The following is a 26,304-nucleotide window of genomic DNA, read 5'->3' as shown; positions in this document are numbered from 1 at the left end:
AGACGCGGAGAACTGCCGACAGTTACTGTTGAAGACCTGGCCTCTGGAGGTGGAGGGAGAGGGTGCGAAGAAGGGGAGAGATGTTATGAGGATTTGTTATCAAGGTAATGGCACTGTCGTGGGACAATGTTTAGAAGACCAAGAGGAGGACAAGATATTTTGTTTTAATGATCATTTGGGAGGAGAGAAACATCATTTTACATTTCACTTCTGTAAGAACAACCTGTTTTTCAACCCTCTCAAAGGTGACCACGATTTCATGATCACGTTTTGTCCGAAAAACAGGTGTTTGTCTCCTGAATTCACGGAAGTTGTCTGTTGTCAGAAAATCCCACTGATAGAAAACCAACGCAGCGTTCCCCCTGTCAAATCACGTGTCATTAAACCCGGTATTTTCACCCGATACCACCAGAATGTCAATCAGAACCGAACACTACTCGGACCGGACACCTTCTTTACCCTAGATCTAGTCCAAGGAGCAGCTCCAGTTCTCTCCATATCACAGTTCACATCACAACATGAGGTGTGCTGTGCTAGTCTCCTCATGCCATGTGATCTGGCCAACATAAACAGAGGTAGTTTACTGACCATGGAGACTCCCGCGTTTGACGTGGATAAGTTAGTCGGGAAACCCTTCCCGTGGTGCGAAGCTGGAATTAGGAACAGTTACTCAGGAGTCCAGAGGGTCAGGCACTGGCCTAAATTGTATAAAGCAGCTTATTTTGATGTGGCTAATACGGTTTTTATAGTTTTGTTTGATGGGCGAACTATTGGATGCTTCTTTTCAGATGGCACATTTGATATGCTAGAGCGATTCGATTTTGTTTGAGGCATATTTTAGATTTTATTTGATATTTACAACTTTAAAGTTTACTAATTATTTGACATATTATCATATCATTGATTGTTTCACAGTATTTGACGAATAGAAATACAGAGAATGCAGAGTTGTTTGAATTATAATTTAAGTATAGATATCAATAATGAATAATCCCCATGCAAATAAAACAAAATGTTGAGCTGTTTTAGAAAAAAAAGACTCAAGAATAATTTACACAAAACATCGTTTTATCATGAATCTAGTTCTACAGCTCTCCAATATCATTTAAAGAAAATTAAGCAAATACTATAGCATATTGGCGCCAAATTCAGAAGTCATCAGCTCAAAGCTTCAACCTACATATCAACATTACAGTGTCCTCAACAATCTTCATATCCACTCAACTTTATTCAACTGCCACCACAGTACCTTACAAGAGAGTCACCTAGACCCCTGCTACCTGCACCAACTCTAAGCGTTCTTATGCTTAGCAACAGCAGCAGAAATCTTACCCTGGGCCCCACCCTCAATGGTCTCGATACACTGTCCGTACTTGTAAAACTTGATAGTCGGCAGCTTCTTTATCTTGGCCCAGTTCGCCACCTCAGTTGTTTCCTCCACATCTACCTCGTAGAAATCACACTGCTTGTTCTTCTCTGCTAGAGTGTAGAAAAAAGGAGCCAGAACTATGCAGTCTCCGCATGAAGCAGCCCAGAAGTCCACCACTACTATCTTACTTCCTTTATAGTGGAGCACGTGCTTTTCAAACTCCTTCCACGATTCAAGAGGGACAGCCATGATGATGATGAGGGTACAACAAACTTCAGCGTAACTTACAAATGTAACGAACAGGGGCACGTACAAACTGGTATGTAATAATAATAGGCCAGTAAAGCCAGTAAAGGTATTTGGAGTGTAACTGTTAGGAATGTAATGCTGAAGTTGCAATATATCCACTAATACCAATGTGAAGCCACACACTTAAACATAGCTTATTATGTAAGTTAACAGCTGTGTCATGTGTGATAAGGTAGGTTAACCAGGTGTTATGTAAAACGAAGCTTTCCGATTGCTCGATTTTAAAATAGAATTCACAACTTGGCCTGCCAGTATCGGAAAATATTACACGAAATTCAATTACCGTTAACCTGCAGACAATAATATTCGACATTCGTCAGGCCTAATTCGATAGGTGGCAGATTATCAAAGGGCTACAGTGTGTTTTCAGTAGAAATTTCTTGTGGAATGTCTTGTTGAAAGGTGCAGTTACAGTTAAAGCACCAAGCAGGATTTCTGCTTCTGCTTCAAATATTTGCAACTACAAAGACTAAAGTTTTAATACCCTTTTTATGATTCTGGTTGAAAATGTAGGAGGTTTAATAAGGCTGAGCTGAAAAGTCACAATAAAGTTTTAAAAGGCAAAGTGGTGTAATTTTGGCTGTTTGTAGCCCGTGCGAAAAAGCCGTCACCTCGAAGTTATTATCCAGCTGGCAATGCCATGACTTCCCCCGAAATAATATCATGATTTCATACCAGCTACCTTATGTGTCGACTTTCCCCAAAACCAAAATTAGATTTATATTTGATGATGCAAAATAAGTTTAAAACACCATATTTAACACTTGAGCTACAAAATATTACAATTTGAAAGCGTAAATATCATTAAATATATTCCCCAGAAGATCCATACCGCCGAATAAGACCAAAACGTCCTGGTACCCTGATACAGGAAGCTCGGGGCTACTATCTGGCAGCGGGGCTGTCTCCTCTGCTGCTTGGTGCAGCATAGACGTGATGTCTTGGAAAGGTGGCGGTTCTTGTGCTCTTGCGTCTTCTGATTCTTGTTTATTTTCTGTGGAGTTCAGGGGTTATGATAATATTACAGTAGTTATAATAGTTATAGTTATAGTAGTGATCATCCGTAACGGATAATTATAATAATTCAGTGACAGTTACCGATAAATAATGGGTTTTGGTTAAAAGATCAAAGATAATCTAAAACTAAAAGTAACCGTACCAAGGCCCAGACTTCAAGTCTTAGCTAAACGATTCGACAACTTGAGTAATAAGGCCTATAATATCTTGATTCTTGATATCAAGTACTGGTGAATCATTAAGAAACCATGACAAATATGCAACGGACATATTTGTATAATTCATAAAATCAATCATTCGTAAATAATTTGTGACTGAATGCAACGGAGGGATGGCCATGCAAAACTCGATTCCTTTTGCAGAATCTTTTGCACTGTCTCGCAAAACCGCCATTATCATAATTTTCATCAGACTCACATCTGACTTCCGAGCACAGTATTTCTAATTTTATAATCGTACCTTGATTTTCGTCAAATGGCAGTCTAGCCGTGCAGATTGTCAGGTCTAATCTCGGAGGTGGGCGGGGCTCCTGTACTATTATTTCACTCCAGAGTCCGTTATCTGAAATACGTGTCAAATTGTTAAACGCCGGGGCCGAGATTACGGAAATAAATCGACATAATATTTGTTCATAGTCGTGAAGGACACAGCCACTTATGATTATGTTATACGAGCCAGTGCAGGCAGGTACAGCATAAAATAAAATCAGATTATCATAATCACCGTCTAAAATGTTTTTTTTCCCGTCGCAGCCAATTGTAAGGATATCTAAAAATATATCAAAAACGTCAAAAATATGCCTGCTATCGGCTGCTATCGCTTAATAATACACTGACTATTATTCAACAGACTCGCACTGAGATCAATAAGATGTTTAAAAAGATTCAAAATCAAAATAAGGGTTAACAAAACTAAAAGTACAGAAATAATCAGTTTTTATCAGTACAACAAGATGTTATCATCCTACCTGTGTCATATCTCCAGAGGTCGTCCAATGCATGCTGCCCGGTGAAACCTCCGAATATAAAGAACAATTTCTCATGCACTGTGGAACTGTGTGCTGCACGTGCCACTGGTTGTCTATCTGAACTTGCGTGCTTCATCCATACGCACTGGGACTTTAACTTTGATATGTCTGAAACGATAAGGGAATAAAATACTCCTAGAACTGATTTTGGTCTAGACTCTATATAAGAGAAATGCTGTAGATTTTTCTTTGATTTCAAAACAGCTCTTTGTTTTATTGGTCGAATGTTTTGTATGAAGGTATGAGCATTGTAGCTGTTAGAAAATGATCATTGTCCGTCTCTGAAAATTAGAAAATTTGCAAAACAGTTTACTGCAATAAATCAAATTTTCCGTTTCATAAACTAATCAAGAACATCAACAATAACATCCTGGCAAAAAGGATAATATTATCGGAAGGAATTTGTTTTGCAAAAAAAGCTGCACAGGTGCGAAATATCCGCATTCGTAATTAATAAATCAATTAAATAATTACCATAAAGCCACGTATATCAACAGTACTAGAATCAGGTACTACTTAATGGGTGGTACTCGTAAAATATTTGTTCCAAATATTAGACCGACCGTCGACGAGTCCAACTGGGCGCGCGTCTTGGTAGGTTATAAACAAGAATCAGGTACTACCTGAGGAATACAGGTCACCCAGAATGTTCTCTCCCTCCATACCCCCGTGCAGATAGAGTCTATCTTTCACGCAGCATATCACGTGACCGTGTCTTGGGCCTGGAACTTCTCCGGTGCTTTCGTACTTGCTCCACTCTCGGCTCCCTGGTGATAAAGGGACGGTTATGTTGAGCTGTATGTTGAGAACTGAGAAGGTTATTCAATTTAATAACAGCAAACTTGTGGATCATGTACCGAACTGAGTATAGAGTAAATTAAATTTATTAATAAAATCTGTCTACGTCAATGAAAGATAATTAATTCGATATTGATTATTAATTTATAATAATATCAATTATCATTACAAACATGTTTTTAATCATGAATGCTCCTCATTTAGCTCTCCTCAATATGATTTGTAAATTACTTTTTTTTCCGTACTTGTACTATGTGATCTGCAAACTTTAAGTATTAGAAGATGCAACTTCACTAATATCTATAATAATGATCAATTTTACTGCATTCTATCAGTAAGATAATTTGATCTAGTTTGCAGTTTGAAATCTGCAAGCTTAAACTCTATTATTATAAAGTTAATTTGATTTTCTTTAGCTGAACTTAATTGAAGGACTAGTATCAAACTTGTCTTACACAGCCCGGGCCCAGGGCCCGGGCTGCTTTGCGCTCGTGTCAGGCCAGACATCATTTGGCATTACAAATTACAAACAGCAAAATTCAAAAATAGACATAAATTATTGCGATTATCCCAATATCGCTAATTATAATATGGGTATAATTTCAGTAACTCAAACAATCTAAGATATAAAAATGGTGCTGATTCGATCGAATCAGGGTCAAAAGATGATACTAACCAGCAATTCAAAGTAATAACCGCGATATTCATATATTACATTGAAGCTGATAAAAAGATACATTTAGCCTAAATGTAGGGTACAGTGGTGAATGGATGAATGAAGCTACTTGCCATAATAACCAAAAGTAACCAAAAGTAACCACAAGTACCCACAAGTAACCACAAGTACCCACAAGTAACCAAAAGTAACCAAAAGTAACCAAAAATAACCACAAGTAACCACAAGTACCCACAAGTAACCACAGGTACCCAGAAGTAACCAAAAGTAACCACAAACCGAGATTAAGAGAGTGTATCGCTGAATCCTGGACGGGAGTAGCACCTGTATCACCGCCTCCCCACACCAGCACACGACCCTCACTAACACCCATGTTGTGAATTGTCCGGGGAGAAGGGGCGTCTACTGCTGGAACATCCGTTACACTACCGTCAACTGTAACAGGGGGTTTATAGATTAGCAGTTGCACTACTGTCAACTGTAACAGGGGGTTTATAGATTAGCAGTTACACTACCGTCAACTGTAACAGGGGGTTTATAGATTAGCAGTTACACTACTGTCAACTGTAACATGGGGTTTATAAATTAGTAGTTTCACTACCGTCAACTGTAACAGGGGGTTTATAGATTAGCAGTTACACTACCGTCAACTGTAACAGGGGGTTTATAGATTAGCAGTTACACTACCGTCAACTGTAACAGGGGGTTTATAGATTAGCAGTTACACTACCGTCAACTGTAACAGGGGGTTTACAGATAAGCAGTTACACTACCGTCAACTGTAACAGGGGGTTTATAGATTAGCAGTTACACTACCGTCAACTGTAACAGGGGGTTTATAGATTAGCAGTTACACTACCGTCAACTGTAACAGGGGGTTTATAGATTAGCAGTTACACTACCGTCAACTGTAACAGGGGGTTTACAGATAAGCAGTTACACTACCGTCAACTGTAACAGGGGGTTTATAGATTAGCAGTTACACTACCGTCAACTGTAACAGGGGGTTTATAGATTAGCAGTTACACTACCGTCAACTGTAACAGGGGGTTTATAGATAAGCAGTTACACTACCGTCAACTGTAACAGGGGGTTTATAGATAAGCAGTTACACTACCGTCAACTGTAACAGGGGGTTTATAGATTAGCAGTTACACTACCGTCAACTGTAACAGGGGGTTTATAGATTAGCAGTTACACTACTGTCAACTGTAACAGGGGGTTTATAGATTAGCAGTTACACTACCGTCAACTGTAACAGGGGGTTTATAGATTAGCAGTTGCACTACTGTCAACTGTAACAGGGGGTTTATAGATTAGCAGTTACACTACCGTCAACTGTAACAGGGGGTTTACAGATAAGCAGTTACACTACCGTCAACTGTAACAGGGGGTTTATAGATTAGCAGTTACACTACCGTCAACTGTAACAGGGGGTTTATAGATTAGCAGTTACACTACCGTCAACTGTAACAGGGGGTTTATAGATTAGCAGTTATACTACCGTCAACTGTAACAGGGGGTTTATAGATTAGCAGTTACACTACCGTCAACTGTAACAGGGGGTTTATAGATTAGCAGTTACACTACCGTCAACTGTAACAGGGGGTTTATAGATTAGCAGTTACACTACCGTCAACTGTAACAGGGGGTTTATAGATTAGCAGTTACACTACCGTCAACTGTAACAGGGGGTTTATAGATTAGCAGTTACACTACTGTAAACTGTAACAGGGGGTTTATAGATTAGCATGGCAGTTACACTACCGTCAACTGTAACAGGGGGTTTATAGATAAGCAGTTGCACTACCGTCAACTGTAACAGGGGGTTTATAGATTAGCAGTTACACTACTGTCAACTGTAACAGGGGGTTTATAGATTAGCAGTTACACTACCGTCAACTGTAACAGGGGGTTTACAGATAAGCAGTTACACTACCGTCAACTGTAACAGGGGGTTTATAGATAAGCAGTTACGCTACCGTCAACTGTAACAGGGGGTTTATAGATAAGAAGTTGCACTACCGTCAACTGTAACAGGGGGTTTATAGATTAGCAGTTACACTACCGTCAACTGTAACAGGGGGTTTATAGATTAGCAGTTGCACTACCGTCAACTGTAACAGGGGGTTTATAGATAAGCAGTTACGCTACCGTCAACTGTAACAGGGGGTTTATAGATAAGCAGTTGCACTACCCTCAACTGTAACAGGGGGTTTATAGATTAGCAGTTACACTACCGTCAACTGTAACAGGGGGTTTATAGATAAGCAGTTACACTACCGTCAACTGTAACATGGGGTTTGTATATTGCAGTTTATTTTATATTATGATACGACGTGAAGTTAACATTAAAACGAATATAGAAACCGATTGTGTAGCGTTGAAAGTGCCAACAATTACCTAAGTAATTACCATTCTGCCAACAATTACCTAAGTTCAGTTTCTGCAGATCGTTCCTATTCCCAGAAGTGTCAGCTCCACCGAACACTAGAACCTCGTTGTCATGGACCACAGCCACGTGCTCGTAACGGCCCCCGAACTCTCCTTGCAACTTGGCTAGTCCAAACGTGTCTGAAAATATCATGGACGGTTAGTTTAGTTGTGTGGAGGAAAAATCTGCTTACTTTATAAATATAAGGATTGTTTTTATAAATCACGCAAGGTTTATTTGGTACGTGGCCAACGTTTATTTGGCCACACGTCCTGTGATTACCGTCATCGATTAAACAATGAGGCAAGAGACTTATAAGTGTTTCCTTTTTTCAATAACAAAATCGTAGAAGAAAAATGATTTATTGAAAAACCCACAGAATATTTATGGTTTTAATGAAGAGATAATGTCTTAGATTTATACTTTAAGGATGAAGGAAGAAACACAATTACGAATATTTGAACTAAAAATCGAATTATAAAAATAGAATTAGCATTGTATTGCAGGAATATTCGTTCTCAAAAGTTTTAAATTCTTCAAAATATCTTGACATGATTCAGGGTATTAGTAATTGTAAATGTAGGGTATTTTTTCCACAAAAAAAGATCGGACAATCTTCTTCCTATTAATAGCAACTAGGAAAACATAACAAAAAACAAAATTTAAATTAAGGTAACATATTCGATCTGATATGTTTTTCATTATTAATATTATGATAATATTAGATTAATATTCCCATTTGTAAATTAGAAAGACACGTGCAGTGTTTTGGGTCACTTGGAAACATAATTTCTTTCTCTTCTGCAGAATGCAGATCTTAGATACCATATTGTGTTTAATAGTAAGGTGTTTGTGATTCAGAGTGGGTTGCAGATGCCGTAAATCTCGTTTCTTTGTCAATTTTGGGTCTCCCACGGATATAGCAACCCTCCATATGTCTGAATGTTATCCGGTCCAAATCTGCATCTCCAAGTGCTCGACACTTTCGTGGCAAGCCAGGTTTTCTACGATTAACATCACCATGGTTAAAGTTTTGCTCGTACTGAAGTTCTCCGTTACATGTCAGTTCAAGGTGATCCTCGAAAAATGTCCATGCCCAGATCTGCTCCTTCTTTCCTCCGGCGGGAAAGCTCCCGTAGGCCTCGTATCTGGCGTCGCACTCTTCAATAGCAATATCCCGTCCCTCGTCGTATTTGATGGTATTCCACACCACACGGCCGACTTTCTTGCTCCAGTGTCCAGCGTGCAGTAACATCATCATAGTAGTGGCCTTATCCGTTCTGAAAAGTTCGCCATACGATGGGTTTGTATCGTACTCATCAGGAAGGAATGCTTTGACTTCCAGGGTGTAGTCTCTTAGAGGAAACATGACCCTCTCCTCGTTCTGCGTCAGAAGTCTCCATGTGGTTAAGGAAGGGTTTAAAACAGCAGAGAGGGCTGTACCAAGAAGCGCCATTGCAACCAGGACAAACATTGTTTGACGGATTGGTTCTGTGGTAAATTAACTTTAAGTGAACTTATCTTTGAGATCTAGTTTAATGGTAAAGATTTTAGATAAATTATTTTATGGAATATAGCTGAGTCAGCCATGAGCCGCGTTACAACGTTTTAATTAACCATCTATTGAAATTGTAGATATAAGAAACGCAGCAAAACTTTTGCAAACTAAAATTTCCCAAGAAATTGTAACGATAGTGGATAGCGTTAAAAAGCTAATATATTCAACAAAACAACAACTAGAAAATGGGTTCAAGAGCATCAATGTAACTTTGCAGCGATTTAGTTATTGTGTCCGAAGTGCAAAGTAAATTTACATTTTTTATAAAAATTCAAAAATATTTATCTGAGTACGACGTTCCTTAATTGTATAATTTCAAATCAGAATTTAATCGTATTGTTAAATAACATATAGAATATTCTCTTCTTAAAAGATAAGCATGTCTAGCAAGATTCATGGAGTAAGAATCGTCGGAATTCTTTCCTAAATACAACGAATAATATTTATATGAGATGAAAGACTTCGAAAGTCCTCGTACTAGAAGACATATTTTTCGGAAACAATCACACGCTCCTCAAGACGACATGAAGCCCCTCTCCCCCTGTCAGCTAAAATTCTTGCCAGACGCTGCCCGAGCCATCATCTTTCCGTAGCCGGGCCGGCGGAGGGTGCAAGCGAAGCCGTACAATAAAATTAAAGATTACCCTTTACCTTTACTTTTAGTCCTATTATTATATTTTGCAGGAGGACTGCAGGGTGCAGAACCAACCCGTCACAAGTTGTCCAAGTTCGGCATTGTCGTTTAGTCCTGACTGAGCTCGAAGGGTGCCCACAAAATTCATGGCTGGTCTTTGTCACAGCTCATTTCGTGATTGTCCAAGATAAGAGGTAATTAGCAGATTATTCTGAATGGCCAGCTTGTCGCATAATTCGGTTAATCGTCGCCATTGGCAGTTTATCATAAAGGATTCAGATTCATATACGAATTCAGGGCTTAGCTATAATTACAGCCATGACTAAGAGTGTAATGTCAAGTCATACTCATAGTAGATTTATTTTTGTCTGATTTCCACTGAGAGCTATCTTGTATTAGTATAATAACCTTAGAGAAGAATTTGGCGAAAATTTTATTACAAAAAAAAGAAGAAAAATACACAAATTGGGAACTTTGAAATTAATTCTACAAAAACCAAAGGCAGAAACAGTCTTTAAAAATAAAATTATATTATGCTTAAGAATTTTCTGTTCAAAAACTTTTAAATTCATCAAACAATCACACATAATCGTGTAACAAAACTAACGATATGACTGATCGTTTTATAGAATTTCATCAATTATAGTTAGAAATATTCCTAGAAATATTCGTTAACGTGCATGAAAGTGGTGAAGAAAGCCAGTTCTATTTTGCTTGCAGATACAATGTTCAATATTTTTAAGAGTTTCGGCGAGTAGTCAATCTGAGATGTAGTCAATCTGAGATCACATTAGAGGACAAGTTCCGGAACAGTCTGGTGTTATTCTCGCTCCAGCCACCATATCTGATCTCGAATAACTAAACGTACTCTCACAGGTCATATCGGAGAAAGCAAATCTGTCGATCTTTGAGTATATGTCGGCGCATTCCCCCTTCAATGTGTTGGAGTACAAAGTATGTCCACCAATACCGAGCGTCAGTGTTAGTACCCCATCAATCCTGTCCATATTGAAATACCAAAACTCGGAATTTCCAGGTTTGATACTTCGGATAGCTGGAGGTGACTGGCAGCTGATACAACCGGTCAGATGGATGCTATGCAGGTTCCACTCGAAAAGTCCAAGAGTATTTCCTCCTTCATCGTACAGCACAATCGAGTTCAATATCCTCCATCCTAGCTTAGACTGGACTGCGATCCCTTCGTAACCATTGATAAGATCATATTGGACTGTGCATTCCAGGTTGGAGCAGTAGTTGCATTCTTTAGTCCAGCAATCACACATGCGACGTTCTTCAATATGGGCTCCTGGTGTTGTAGCTTCTGGTTGTGTTGTAGGTTCTGGTTGTGTTGTAGCTTTAGGTGGAGTAGTAGGTTCTGGTTGTGTTGTAGCTTTAGGTGGTGTTGTGAGTTCTGGTTCCTTCACTTCCTTGGGTCGTGCCCGGATGTACTCACCTGCCATGTGCCTGAACGTGATCCTGTCCACATCAACAGCTCCGAGAGCTGCGCATTTCTCTGGCAAACCCGGCTTGTCCCGATGATCTTCACCTTCATCCCATCTTTGCTGGTATTGCATATCTCCATTACACGTCAGTTCCACGTGGTCCTCAAAGAAGTTCCACGCCCATATCTGCTCCTTCTCTCCATTAGCCGGCCAACTATAGTAGGCCTCGTATCTGGCGTCGCACTCTTCAATAGCAATATCACGTCCCTCGTCGTATTTGATGGTATTCCACGTCACACGTCCCACTTGGTTTTTCCAATTTCCAGCGTGCAGAAGCATCATCATGGTTGTTATCTTCCACACCGCAAACCGTTCGGTATACGATGGGTTGGTGTTGTAGTAATCAGGACGGAATGCTTTTACTTCCAAGATGTAGTCTCTCAATGGGAACTTTACTTTTTCCAAGTCTGTTTTAAGGAGTCTCCATTCGGTGAGAGACGGGTCGATTTCAGCTGAGAAAGCAGTGCCGAGCAGTGCCACCACAATTAGAACCACAACAAACATTTTTCTGAGGACAGAAAACACAACTTGAGCAGAAATATTAATTGTGATTGCTATATCGGTGTACTTTATATTCGAATTTAATCTAATTTGCATTAATTTGTCGCGAGTGCATGTTTACTGTTTAGCTTATGGATTGAGCCAGAGATTACCGGTATTCTCTCAAAGATTCAATCTTTTAATAGCCATTCAATTCAATGTCACGTCTGATATGAAATATCACGTAAGAATCACGGCCACAATAAGAACATTTATTTGTAATTGTCACGAACCCGTACCGAAACATTTTGTAAGCGACTCATGCCTTCTTATTTTATATTACGTCATAAAAGCAGCCTAGATATACCCTGGTCATTAGGAAAGTTCGCACGAGATGGATCACGTTAGAAGATTGTCACAGGAAGAACTTTTAAGATAGGATATGATATTTCGCATGTCTATAGTTCAACTAATTGAGTTTCGATTTATAAAAGTACAAGACAATTATAACCCCCTAGATTAGGATTTCGAAGAAAGGACCCGCAAATTCTGCAGAGCAATTATGGCCGGAACCAACCCACCACAAGTTGTCCAAGTTCGACATTATCGTTTAGTCCTGACTCAGCTGGAAGTGTACCCACGAAATTCATGGCTGGTCCTTCTCAGAGCTCATTCCGTGATTGCCCAAGATAAGAGCCAGGAGGTAATTAGCAGATTGTTCTAGCAGTTTACCATAGAGGTTTTAGATAAGAATCAAGGGCCTAGCTATAACATCTATTCAGGCGCTTCTCCTATGACTCAAGATGTTTTGGTAAGCCATAATAGGTATAAGAAGTCATTTTTCTTTGATTTATTTAATTGTCTAATTTCCATCAAGTGCTATTTTGTAATGACCTTGCACTTTTCGAAAAGGTTTTGGCGAAAATGTTCTTTATTACATGAAAATAAGCAAGATACGCAAATTGGGAATTTTAAAATTAATTTTTACAAAAACCAGAAACAGTTTTTTTAAATGAACTTTAATATTTTCGGTTCTTTAATATTTTCTGTTCAAACACTTTCAAATTCATCAAACAATCACACATTATTGTTTAAAATAGACTATGACTGATTATTTTATAATTATAGAACTTTATTTATTATAGTTGAACTTGATATTACTCCTGAAAATAAACATACTAAGAGGTGGGTCACGACGAAGTTCTATCTTATTTGCAGATATAATGTTCTATATTTTCGGAGTTTCGGCGAGTAATAAATCTGAGATGTAGTAAATCTGAGATTTAGTCAATCTGAGATTTAGTCAATCTGAGATCACATTAGAGGACAAGCTCCGGAACAGTCTGGTGTTATTCTAGCTCCAGCCACCATATCTGCTTTCGAATAACTAAACGTATTCTCACATGTCATGTCGAAGAAAGCAAATCTGTCGATCTTTGAGTACCTCTCAGCACATTCTCCGACCAGTTCATTCTCGTACACAACAGATCCACCATAACTGAGCTGCAACGTCAGAACCCCGTCAATCATGTCCAGAGAGAAAACCCACAGATCTACAGTGCCAGGTTCGATACTTCGTATAGCAGGAGGTGACTGACAGCTGACACAGCCGGTCAGAAGAATCTTTTTTAGATTCCACTGGAACATTCCAAGAGTATTTCCCTCTTCATCATACAGCACGACCGAGTTCAATATTCTCCAGCCGAGTTTAGACGTAACCTGGATCCCTAGGACATCCCCGATCAGGTCATGTTGGACAGTACATTCCATATTGGCGCAGTAGTTACATTCTGATGTCCAGCAGTCGCAGGTGGGATAAAGTTCAGCGAATTTGTTATCATCAGGTAGTCCAGCATCTTCAGTCGAAGTGACTGGAGCTGGTTTTGTTGTAACTTCTGGTTGTGTTGTAGGTTGTGGTTGTGTTGTAGCTTTAGGTGGAGTAGTAGGTTCTGGTTGTGTTGTAGCTTTAGGTGGAGTAGTAAGTTCTGGTTCCTTCACTTCCTTGGGTCGTGCCCGGATGTACTCACCTGCCATGTGCCTGAACATGATCCTGTCCACATCAACAGCTCCGAGAGATGCGCATTTCTCTGGCAAGCCCGGCTTGGCCCGATGATCTTCGCCTTCATCCCATCTTTGCTGGTATTGCATATCTCCATTACACGTCAGTTCCACGTGGTCCTCAAAGAAGTTCCACGCCCATATCTGCTCCTTCTCTCCATTAGCCGGCCAACTATAGTAGGCCTCGTATCTGGCGTCGCACTCTTCAATAGCAATATCACGTTCCTCGTCGTATTTGATGGTATTCCACGTCACACGTCCCACTTGATTGTTCCAATTTCCAGCGTGCAGAAGCATCATCATGGTTGTTATCTTCCACACCGCAAACCGCTCGCCATACGATGGGTTGGTGTTGTAGTAATCAGGACGGAATGATTTCACTTCCAAGATGTAGTCTCTCAATGGGAACTTTACTTTTTCCAAGTCTGTTTTAAGGAGTCTCCATTCTGTGAGAGACGGGTCGATTTCAGCTGAGAAAGCAGTGCCGAGCAGTGCCACCAAAACCACAACAAACATTTTCCTGAGGACAGATAAAAGGCTTGGTTTTAGTTCAAGATGGCGTTTTGATTAAAAAGATTTTGTGATAAATTATAAATTTTGTAGATAAACCGGAGAATAAAAATTGATCAAAATTACGTTCACATTTAATGAATTTAATTGGTCGATATTTTTGTATGATAGAGAAATCAAAAGTTCATGTCTTTTTTGCCCAAAGGGCCAAGAGCAGAAATATTAACTGAGGCCGAGGTTGCTAAATCGGTGCAGCCATTTTATCTTCGAATTTAATCCAATTTTCTGAAGGTGCGTGTCTAGTAGCTCATGATCGAATCAATGATTACCGGAATTCTTTCAAAGATTCAACTCTTCTTTTTTTTGCTATACGAAACATATTTATACCGATTCACGCCGTCTATATTATGGCATAGAAGCAGCCTAAATAACTTAATCGAAATAACGTTATAAGATTTAGACTAAGTATAGGTATTTTTCCTTTGTCGCATATACAGAATAATCAGAAATTGTGATCAGGAGCATTTATAAGCATTAAGCAAGACAATACTAACCCATAGAACAGGATCCCTTTGGGCCCCGAAAATTCTGAAGAAAAAGTTCGATCATATTTTGCAGGTGGGCTCCAGAACCAATCTACATCAAGTTGCCAAAGTTCGACATCGTCGTTTAGTCCTGACTCGGCTCGAACAATAGCAACGAAATTCATGGCTGGTCTTTCTCACATCTCATTCCGTGATCGAGTTTAGACGTAACCCTTTTAACGTAACCCTTATTAACTCCGCACCACACTCGCCTATTATATTTGAAAAGATGCATTGCATTGTCGTATGAAAGTAAACAAACAATGAGTGCCCCCCCCCCTAATAAGCTTTGAAGCTTAGATGACAGTGAATAATATAAACTATGCTCAATGAGTTTAGGTTTTCAATTTTAGCAGTTACAAAAACGTGCACAAATTAGCGCAGTGACCCTTGGAGCACAGATATAAATTCGCACACTTATAGGCTGCTAGTGCTATAAGTTGTAGCACAAATTTAGAGGTAGCCTTGAATTACATTCAAATCGACAGATATGACTGCTACAGTTTTAATAGCAATTGAGCTCATCTTGATTAACCGTCATTTTGCACTCTGGCTAATTTCAGGTTTTGAAGCAGCTTATGGATCAGTTTGATTTATCTCTCCAAAAGAAACTTTCGTTATCCTGAACTGAAATCCAAAGCAACTCGCTATTGTATTTGTAATAATAATTATAACAAATGATAAAACAGGTATTGATATATTCTTGTTTTGATTGTGAGCAAGAATAATAAACCTGCCACGTACATATTATCTTGCAACAAATATGAGACGATATTATTGTACTAACGTAATATTTCAATGGTTGTACCAACCATCATGATCGAGAAATATATGCGATTGTGAAAGCCTTGATCATAATTATCCAAATTAAATTATTTATTTATAACTCATTTAAATGATGATTTGAAACATAAATCAATGACGACGGTCATTGGATTTCTTTACTGTGAAACATTTTACGTTCTCTGTAGTATGGTACCAAAGTTAGTAAGCCAATTATAGCTGCAGCCAGTGGCCATAAATCAAGTTATTATATATTGCATCTTGCAGGTGCTGCAAATAAAATCTACAAAACAATAGATTTTTGTACGGTGAACAATTTATATTCTAATCCAGAGTTCATACCCAGGGTGCGTTATAAATTTACAATGGAAACCAACTAAGGTTGCTCGAATGAGCAGCATTTTTGGGTTCTTTTGCGATAGTGTAAACCCATTTTTGAACCACTTTTTAGAAACATAACTCGCCATGAGACAACTGCTTTGGTTAGACACTGACTAGTTATGAGGATCATGAATCCCAGGATGAATGATGACAGGAAAAGTCCTTGGATGATCCCGACGGTGATACACAGCGAATTTATTAACAATCAACAACATCGTGTCGACATATAAAACCTGTACTGAGGTATCTCTAATGGTTTTAGCGGAAAGTAGTGTTAAAAGTTGATGTCGTGGTGTCATTAAAATGGCAACAGATATACCTATATATATCGTATCGCTTTATATATAGTAAGATGATGAATCTTGTTGTAAGCAGCAAATCCATCAAAATTAGCACCCGACCCACCCCCAACACTAACCCTATAACTCTAACCCTAACTCTAACTCTAACTCTAACCAGAACTCTGCCGGCATAATGGGCTAGGCAATGTTTAGCACCTCAAACTTCATAAAGAGTTTATTGAAATCTCACTTATTTATGATTTGAAACTGTCATCAATAATATCTTTACATGCTTTTGTGTAATCCAGGAAAACACAACATATTAATTATTAATTGTGATTGCTATATTGGTGTACTTTTATATTTATCATTAAGCACTTGTGCAAGACAATTATAACCCCTAGATTGGGGTTTCGAAGAAAGGCCCCGCAAATTGTGAAGAAAAATTATGTTCAGAACTAACCCGTCACAAGTTGTCAAAGTTTGACATTGTATTTTAGTCCTGACTCAGCTCGAAGAATAAACACGCAATTTCGATGATCCATCAAAATTAATAGAGGCGAATTAAATGAGGAAGACGAATGCAAAATGAAAAACGAGTTTCGATCTGGTCATAATAGTCATCATCAGTTCATAGTTATTAGGTTAAGTAATTATAAGTCATAATTAGTTTGCTTAAGTACTTATGGAATGCAAAGTAATGTTCTATATATTTCAATTTTCAAAGTAAGTCTATATCAATTGTCGAAATATCGCTTCAAGAACTAGGACAAGACCCAGCACAGTTAGGGGTGACTCTTGCTCCAGCCACCATATGTTCCTTCACGTATGTAAACGTATTCTCACAGGTCATATCAAAGAAAGCAAATCTGTCAACATTCTTGTACCTCTCAGCGCATTCTCCGACCAGTGCATTCTCGTACACAACAGATCCACCGACACTGAGCTGCAACGTCAGGACCCCGTCAATCATGTCCAGAGTGAAGACCCACAGATCTACAGTGCCAGGTTTGATACTTCGTATAGCAGGAGGTGACTGACAGCTGACACAGCCGGTCAGAAGAATCTTTTTCAGACTCCACTGGAACATTCCAAGAGTATTTCCCTCTTCATCATACAGCACGATCGAGTTCAATATCCTCCAGCCGAGTTTAGACGTAACCTGGACCCCTAGGTCATCTCCGATCAGGTCATGTTGGACAGTGCATTCCATATTGGCGCAGTAGTTACAATCTGATGTCCAGCAGTCGCAGGTGGGATAGAGTTCAGCGAATTTGTTATCATCAGGTAGTCCAGGATCTTCAGTCGAAGTGACTGGAGCTGGTTGTGTTGTAACTTTTGGTTGTGTTGTAGGTTCTGGTTGTGTTGTAGCTTTAGGTGGAGTAGTAGGTTCTGGTTGTGTTGTAGCTTTAGGTGGAGTAGTAGGTTCTGGTTCCTTCACTTCCTTGGGTCGTGCCCGGATGTACTCACCTGCCATGTGCCTGAACGTGATCCTGTCCACATCAACAGCTCCGAGAGCTGCGCATTTCTCTGGCAAGCCCGGCTTGTCCCGATGATCTTCACCTTCATCCCATCTTTGCTGGTATTGCATATCTCCACTACACGTCAGTTCCACGTGGTCCTCAAAGAAGTTCCACGCCCATATCTGCTCCTTCTCTCCATTAGCCGGCCAACTATAGTAGGCCTCGTATCTGGCGTCGCACTCTTCAATAGCAATATCACGTCCCTCGTCGTATTTGATGGTATTCCACGTCACACGTCCCGCTTGGTTTTTCCAATTTCCAGCGTGCAGAAGCATCATCATGGTTGTTATCTTCCACACCGCAAACCGCTCGGTATACGATGGGTTGGTGTTGTAGTTATCAGGACGGAATGATTTCACTTCCAAGATGTAGTCTCTCAATGGGAACTTTACTTTTTCCAAGTCTGTTTTAAGGAGTCTCCATTCGGTGAGAGACGGGTCGATTTCAGCTGAGAAAGCAGTGCCGAGCAGTGCCACCAAAACCACAACAAACATTTTCCTGAGGACAGATGAAAGGCTTGGTTTAGGTTTAAGATGTTGTTTTGATTAAATGAAATTCGTAGATAAACCGAAGAATTTAATTTAAGCAACACATTGTACTTCTTTGTCCTAAAATTATTTTACAAAAAAGAAAAGGATGACAGAGAAACCAAAAGCCAAAAGGGATTGATTTTTTTGCCCAAGGGGCCAAAATTATTTTATGTTGAGATCCGACCCATGGATAGGAAACACAATTAGCGCAGAAATATTAAATGATATGGCTTGCTAAAACAGTTCATTTTATATCCGAATTTAATCCAATTAGTATTAATTTGCTGCAGGTTTCTGGCTGGATTGAATCAGTTAACGGAATTCGTTCAAAGATTCAACCTTTCAATAATCGTTCGATTGAACGCCACGATCACTGGCATGAAATATTACGTAAAAATCATGGTGTAATAACGAACTTTCTTTTATCCAATTTTTTTACTAATCGTGAAACATTTTACATATTCTGTAGAATGGTACCTTTATGCTTATTAAATCATAGCCGATCGAACAAACAATTATGTTCATTACCCACATGATGAATCTTGTTGTAACTGTAAGCGTTAATTCTATCAAAACTAGCACCCCTTCCATACCCTAACTCTAACTTTAACCATAACCCTGGGGACGTTCAGCACCTAAATCTCTTTTTTATCTACAATACACAAGCTTGCAGCAGCCTTGCACACTTTGTAAAAATCCAACACGCCAAATGTAAGCCAGGCTTTGCTCATATTAATTTCTATACAATTTTGTTGAGAAGCATCATTAACCAGACTTTAGAGGTATATAGTAGACTTACAGTATATTTCATTTAAATCTGTATCGTAAGTTTGAGTAAGGATCTGTCCGGTTCACTCACATCAAATACGGTCTGAAGTATGCGAAAAATCACTGTTTAGTGGTTTTTCTATTTCAATTCCTTCAACAATTTGAAGGTGTTAACCATGTCATGGAATGGTATTTGGTAAAATTTAATCGTAGCTTAGCTGTATTTCCCAGCACAAACTTCTCCTACCAATAGCTTGCTTGGAACTAAAATAACTGTTGTGACGTCGGCAAAAAATACTGCGAAAACTAAGCTCACCTATTGGATCTGAAAACCTTGAAAAGCGCTAAAAAGGAAGAGTAATTTCATGATTTGGGTTTACCTTTTCTGAGGAAGAAGAGCCAAGATATTTTAGTCTTATATAGTAGTAGGCATGTGTTCATAGGGGTCCTTCAATCTGGTGAGTATTAACTCACTTTTTAAACCAAAATTTTACTTTTGACATTCATAACACTATAATAGAGGCAATCCGTAAGTCAGAGTCTTGACTCGTGAGCCGAGACTCAGGGTACAGTTTGCCTCATACTTTCGGTGGATTTCCTGTTCGGTTACATGCCGTGAACCGACATTTTCGCTCTGTTTTGACATAAAAAAGGAGTAAATCGATGAAATCATTGCAATCATAAGACTGATGTTGCCCGCTGGCAACATCACGAAAGACTGAGGCAGGCACTGAGGCACACGGCTGATGCCTGATATATGATGTTTGCCACATCTGATAAGGTACAGGTTTAACATGATTCAATTTTAAAATATAGCAATTATCTCAATTGACAGTTCATCTCCTATAAGATAACAAAAGATAAGCATGACACGGTTCGTATATAAAACCCTGAAGGGTGTGATTAGCGTCACGTGACTGGGAGGCTTATCACGTTAGCTTGGTGATCGAGGCGTCTGCCTGTTTATTATAGCCCAGTCTCATTTCTGTTTTAATCCCTTGACAATGAACGCTTGTTTTCTGTTTCGTTTAGCATCGGCTGTGCTTTCAACTCGGGTTTTATTTATTTTATCCCTTCCGTTCACAAAAAAACAGACTGGCTTGTCGGCTCCATTATCCTTATAACTTACAGAAAGTAAGCCAACAAGTCACTAATCTGAGTCTGAACCGGTCAACCTGGATTATGTTTATGAACACCTTATTTTTAACTCACTCGAAGTGAGTCTCGGTTTATAATGAGTATATACTCGAGTATATACTTACTACGAATGACCCCTCATTATTCTATTATTATTAGATTATTATTCTAGATCATTATTCTATTATTATTAGATTATTATTCTAGATCATTATTCTATTATTATTACTTTATTAGAATGTTGGATGGATTAGCTCACCCGGTGAGAGAGGGTTAAATTATAAGTCATAAGATGGTCAGTAACACAGTACAATAGGACTATTAAATTCACGAGCTTTTAAAATATGAAAACAAAGGTATCTATAGATCTAGGTAGTAGGTAGGAGCTATTGAACCCGGTTAATAAGTAGACAGAAGAATGACGCCTCACACCTTGCATATCTGTCAGAAAGTACGTTCTTTCGGCTATATATTAGTAATTCTGACTTTGGTATAATCACTACGAAGATATCACAGTTCACTTGAACAAAATAGCAGACAAATGTCTCCAAAAGACCAAACATCCCAAAATAACCAAAAAGGGATCCATAGATAAACAACCCTGGTTCACACAAGCCACTAGAGAAGCTAAAATATCCTGTACTCGTGCAGCTCAAATTGTTTCTGATTTCCCCAATAGCGATTATCTTCGAAAAAATTTTTACCAAGTAAAAAATACGTACAAAAGTTTAATTGACCGTACCAAAAACAAATATCTTGACAAACTGAATACAGATATCGAATCTGGTAAAATTCTTAACTGGAAACAATTCAAAAAACTGAAAAAATTTAAAGGAAGAGTTGACAAATTTGATTGCCATGACATGGACAACTTTCAAAAATTCTTTGGTAAACTTTATGCCAATGCACATAGCACCATAACTGTAGAGAATAAGGAAGAAATGCTTCAAAATGCAGAGGCTATTAACAATAAGTGCCAACCATCCCCTGCACAATCAATACTCAATGGCCAGATCTCTGTGGACGAAATATCTACTGCGCTCTCTTCACTCAAAAACGGCAAAAGTTCCTCGGAGGATATGATATGCAATGAAATACTGAAGACCTTGTCCACAACAAATACACAACTCCTTTGCAAAGTATTTAACCGCTGTTTGGACACTGGAACTTACCCGTGGAACAACAGCATCATAACACCCCTACACAAAAAAGGCGACAAAGATAATCCCGACAATTACAGAGCAATTGCTGTGAGTAGTACAATCGGGAAACTATTCTCGACCATTATGCTAAACAGGATAATCAAGTTCAAAAATGAATACAACCCGGACCCCATAAATCAACTTGGCTTCGCTAAAGGAGCTCAAACATATGACCACATACTCACACTCAACACCATTACGTCTAAATACAAAAAGCTCAAGGTTCCCGTCTATGCTGTTTTTGTGGACTTCCGGAAAGCTTTCGACTCTGTTTGTCGTGAAGCTCTTTTCTTAAAGTTAGCTAAACTAGGTATCACTGGCAAAACATTTAATGTTCTTAAACATATGTATAAAAATTCCACTGGCCAGATAAAACTATCTGGATTTGTCAGCGAAAAATTTGATATCAATAAAGGAACTGAACAGGGTCATCCACTTTCCCCTGATCTTTTTAAAATATACATCAGAGATCTTTCCCCTCGACTAGAATATGATAACTGTCCGAAACTAATGAACCAACTTATCAGTCACTTACTATGGGCAGATGATCTGATACTCTTGGCACTGGACCCCAAAACCCTCCAAAAGCAACTCGATGCTTTGAACAATTTCTGCTTGGAATGGGGCGTCGAAATTAATGCAGATAAAACTAAACTCATGAAATTTAATTCCCGCTTCGATAATTATCAGCCGGTTCCCCTCAAAATTGGTAATCACTTGTTAGAAGAAGTCGAGTCATACTGTTATCTAGGAATCGAAATACACAAATCCGGCACATTCACAAATGCCCGAACTGAGCTCAAAAAGAAAGCCATGCGTGCACTTTATGGCATGAAAAGCTCAGTAAACAAATCCAAATTATCATTCCGTTCTCTAACAACACTCTTTGACGCTCTTATTAAACCTATCGTTCTTTACGGAGAGCCTATTTACACACCTAATATGGCTATCATAAAACACATAACAAAACAAGTCGATCTCAATATGGATCCCGACACAAAAACAAAATTTCAAACTAGTATCCTCAAGAAAATTAGTCTTCTGAACAGCGAAAAAGTTCACCTTCACTTTCTTAAATGGTCACTGGGTGTAAATCGTAAAACCAGCAACGCAGGCGTCTGGGGTGAGTCAGGCCGCTACCCATTAATCTATGAATGTATTAACCTCACTCTCAAATATACCCAACGCTTGAAAAATCTCAAAGATAACTCCCTTGTATCCTTAGCTTTCAAAGAACAGATGAACATGAAATTGGACTGGTACAGGGGTTTGGAGCCTGTCCTCGCGCTAGACCCATGTTTCTCTACCGATCATGTCACAGCCTACCGCACACTCAAAAACAATCACTCCAAGTCAATTTTCGAAAGAAACCCGAGTATCGCAAAACCACCAAAAGAGGACTTTCTTATTCACAACGGTTTCAAGAAACGAATTCCTCCGCAATCAACACAACCCATCGGGAGTAAAATATTCACACCACACGTCATTACTAAAACTTTGAAAAGTAGCTTTAGAGAATATTGGGGGTCCTGTATCAACACTTCTCGGAAATTAGAATTCTATCGTGACCAAAAATCCAAATTTAACAAAGAGTATTACCTAGACAGTGTCATTAAATATGCAGACCGTGCTAATATCACAAGACTGCGGATCAGTGCACATCGACTCGAAATTGAACTTGGCCGATACAATCAAACTCCTCGCGATGAGCGAATATGCTCCTGGTGCAATATAGTCTTAAGTTCTGGTATTATTGAGAATGAAGATCACTTCCTTAACCATTGTGATCTTAACGCTGCATCAAGGCGAAAAGTCCTAGACAAGATCCAATCAATCATATCAAATTCAATCAAACCATCTGCGTCATCTTGTTCTGTTTACACTGTCATCCCTGGAGCAAACGTCCTCAAATTCATCAGCAGCAACAGTGAAATCATTGAATTAATCACGAATGAAAGTCAAGTCCACCTCACGAGAGTCGTTGCTAGATTTGCCACTACGTGTTTTAACAACCGCAAGAAATTCGTCGACTCTCTGGCCAGTACATGAACACTGAAAATCACTGTACCAGCGCTTTTTTTCTTTTCGCGCAACAAAGAGTGCAAAGTGGCCTGGCTCAAGCATTAGAGCATTACCAAGGCGATTGTAAACAAAATATTTTTTGTCAAAATATTTATGTTTCACTTTAGTTTAAGTTATATTAATATAATAAATTCAAATCTTATGATATTGTTATTATCTTAACAGTTACTATTGTAGCTTAAGATTTTAAATTTGTATTCCTTGTATTCCTTGTATTCCTACTATTCTAGGGTCACCTTATTGTTCTGAGTCTGACGCGTGACTGACACGTGCTCATAGCTTTGTCAAGACTGTTCTCTCTGCTTGTTCTCAGGTTGTACTGCTATTCTGTTTAAATGTGCGGATTGTTGTTGGTCTCGGTATCCACAATTATTTTTTAGTGGGAAATTTGGGGAGCGGTTCTGTAGTTTTCTATTTTTTGACGAAGAGACACAAAACAGAGTTCATGTTACTTGTTAGTCGGACTTTTGGGGAACTGCTCATCACTTCTCTACTTTTGGCAAGGGAGAAACAAAACAGTGTTAGTCGGACGTTTGGGGAACAGCTCATCACTTCTCTACTTTTGGCAAGGGATAAACAAAACAATGTGATAGGACACTTGGGAAACACTAAACAGTTCAGCTTGTTTCATCTGGCCAAGGAGACACAAAACAGTACATAGTTAGACTAATGTGGAACAGTTTGTGATGATGATCTGCATAACTCGAACCATCGCTATGATGATCAACATTACTAGAACCATCGCCATGAAATGTCCCTTCCATCCTACCGTACTTGGATTTTGAGGAAAATTCCAGCAGGTTTTTACTTCTGGACAAGGAGACACAAAACAAGCCAGACCATATCTAGTTATAACCACCGCTCGCCTATAAGTTATAACATCTCTACTCAATAATCGATAACTATCACTTTGGGTGTTTTAAAGCATTCTGCACTGCACATGGCCTCGGTAGTTCTCTTCACAACAAGAATGTCCATGTTTGAGGCAATGTTCCCAACCGATATTACACTACAATCAACCCATTGCTCAACTTGCTTAGGATGGCAGGGTACCAGGGTTGGAGTTGTCTAGCTATAAAAACACTGCACTGGTTGACTGTACAAATCAGCCAACGCTGATAAACGTTGAACGATATAAATTTGTATGATTCGAGCGGAGACAATAATTGCATGGAGGCGAATGAAACTGGACAATTCGTCAGAGGACAGTATGTTGGTTTCAAGGGTAGAAAAAACGGTCACTGTCGCCGATCAGTAGTGGGTTTATTGTTTTTCACTGCACAGCCAATTTGTTTTATGAATTTGTATAATAATATGTCAAATTCAATTTAAACTTTTAAATACAACAAACCCGGTTTTTTGATATGATTCAATAATAATAAAACGGTAGAAACGGTGTGGTTGACATTTTTGTTTATTACCACCCTCTAAAGACGTATTGAGATTTGTTTTAAGACTTATCTAATTTCTAATATCATTTTTCGACAGACAGTTCACAGTTGGTCCACTTAGAAATTTTTCCGGTGCAACGCATAATGACAGTGTCTAGCCAACATACAGATCTTCAGTGATAATGAATCACCATACTAAAATAAGCAGACTTTCCTAGAAAATATTGGAGTGAAGAGCCTGGGGCATGAAACTAGGTGATCGATTTATATAATAAGTTATCATATCACGTGCATATTCGAGCAGTTGCAGAATGCACAGCACGCACACGAACACCGTACAAAAGTTCATGATATCATTTCCGTATAACCCATTTAAACGAATTGAGCTTGGAGGTCACCCTAAAAGCCAGGTTATAATTATAAGATATATCCTGGTTGTAGCTGGGAAGGTTTTCTTTGTTAGTGCACTCCAAATAGGAGGAACATTCGGGTCCTGGGAGTCATTTGGACTGACGGAACGGACTGGTATATGAGTTGAAACTGATGATATCAGTACTTTTCATAATATGTTATAGAGTTTGATATAGAGGTTAATGAAATCCCACTTATTAGTGATTTAGAACTGTCATCAAAAACAATAATAAATTTACATTTCCAATGATCAATAAAAATTAACAGCTAGGCGAATTAAATGAGAAAAACACATGCAAAATTGAGTTTTAATTTGGCTCGTATCTATTTATAATCCGTTCATAGTTATTAGTTAAGAAGTAATTATAGGTCGTAATTGGATTATTTTGGAATGCAAAGAAAAATTCCATATATTTCATAGTAATTAGGGCTTATGCTATATCGATTGTCGCTTCAAGAACTAGGACAAGACCCAGCACAGTTAGGGGTGACTCTAGCTCCAGCCACCATCTGTTCCTTCACATATGTAAACGTATTCTCACAGGTCATGTCGAAGAAAGCAAATCTGTCAACATTCTTGTACCTCTCAGCACATTCTCCGACCAGTTCATTCTCGTACACAACAAATCCATCAACACTGAGATGTAACGTCAGGACCCCATCAATCATAGTCAGAGAGAAGACCCACCCATCTACAGTGCCAGGTTTGATATTACGTATAGCTGGAGGTGTCTGACAGCTGACACATCCGGTCAGAAGAATCTTTTTCAGACTCCACTGGAACATTCCAAGAGTATTTCCCTCTTCATCATACAGCACGATCGAGTTCATTATTCTCCAGCCGAGTTTAGACGTAACC

General features: G+C 38.9%; 3 protein-coding genes across 3 annotated transcripts in view; all 3 read right to left on the bottom strand.

The window, feature by feature from the left end:
• Positions 1-941: 941 nt before the first annotated feature.
• Positions 942-26,304, bottom strand: part of LOC134820530 (rab9 effector protein with kelch motifs-like) — a 51,128-nt gene continuing 25,765 nt past the window's right edge. Inside the window, exons 3-8 of the mRNA XM_063830960.1 lie at positions 7,630-7,770; positions 5,476-5,631; positions 4,346-4,489; positions 3,663-3,830; positions 3,155-3,256; positions 942-2,672 (exon numbers count right to left, since the gene is read on the bottom strand). Of these exons, the coding sequence (XP_063687030.1) occupies positions 2,458-2,672; positions 3,155-3,256; positions 3,663-3,830; positions 4,346-4,489; positions 5,476-5,631; positions 7,630-7,770 (926 nt within the window). The 3' untranslated portion in view covers positions 942-2,457. The remainder of the gene's footprint in view (positions 2,673-3,154; positions 3,257-3,662; positions 3,831-4,345; positions 4,490-5,475; positions 5,632-7,629; positions 7,771-26,304) is intronic.
• Positions 1,292-1,618, bottom strand: LOC134821389 (thioredoxin-like). The gene has a single exon (XM_063832131.1). It carries the CDS (start codon positions 1,616-1,618, stop codon positions 1,292-1,294), a length of 327 nt encoding a protein of 108 aa, XP_063688201.1.
• On the bottom strand, positions 8,166-9,117 carry LOC134821240 (uncharacterized). Its single transcript, XM_063831939.1, has one exon. It carries the CDS (start codon positions 9,102-9,104, stop codon positions 8,466-8,468), a length of 639 nt encoding a protein of 212 aa, XP_063688009.1. The 5' UTR covers positions 9,105-9,117; the 3' UTR covers positions 8,166-8,465.

Source organism: Bolinopsis microptera, chromosome 9, assembly GCF_026151205.1.
Source record: "Bolinopsis microptera isolate Bmic1 chromosome 9, MBARI_Bmic_1.0, whole genome shotgun sequence".
In the NCBI taxonomy this organism is placed as follows: domain Eukaryota; kingdom Metazoa; phylum Ctenophora; class Tentaculata; order Lobata; family Bolinopsidae; genus Bolinopsis; species Bolinopsis microptera.
The sequence above is the reverse complement of the archived record's forward strand: the minus strand, read 5'-3'. Positions and strand labels throughout refer to the sequence as shown.

Bases quoted from the DNA above. Each gene is read 5' to 3' on its own strand.
- LOC134821389 (XM_063832131.1), bottom strand. From the start codon at position 1,618: ATGGCTGTCCCTCTTGAATCGTGGAAGGAGTTTGAAAAGCACGTGCTC.
- LOC134821240 (XM_063831939.1), bottom strand. From the start codon at position 9,104: ATGTTTGTCCTGGTTGCAATGGCGCTTCTTGGTACAGCCCTCTCTGCT.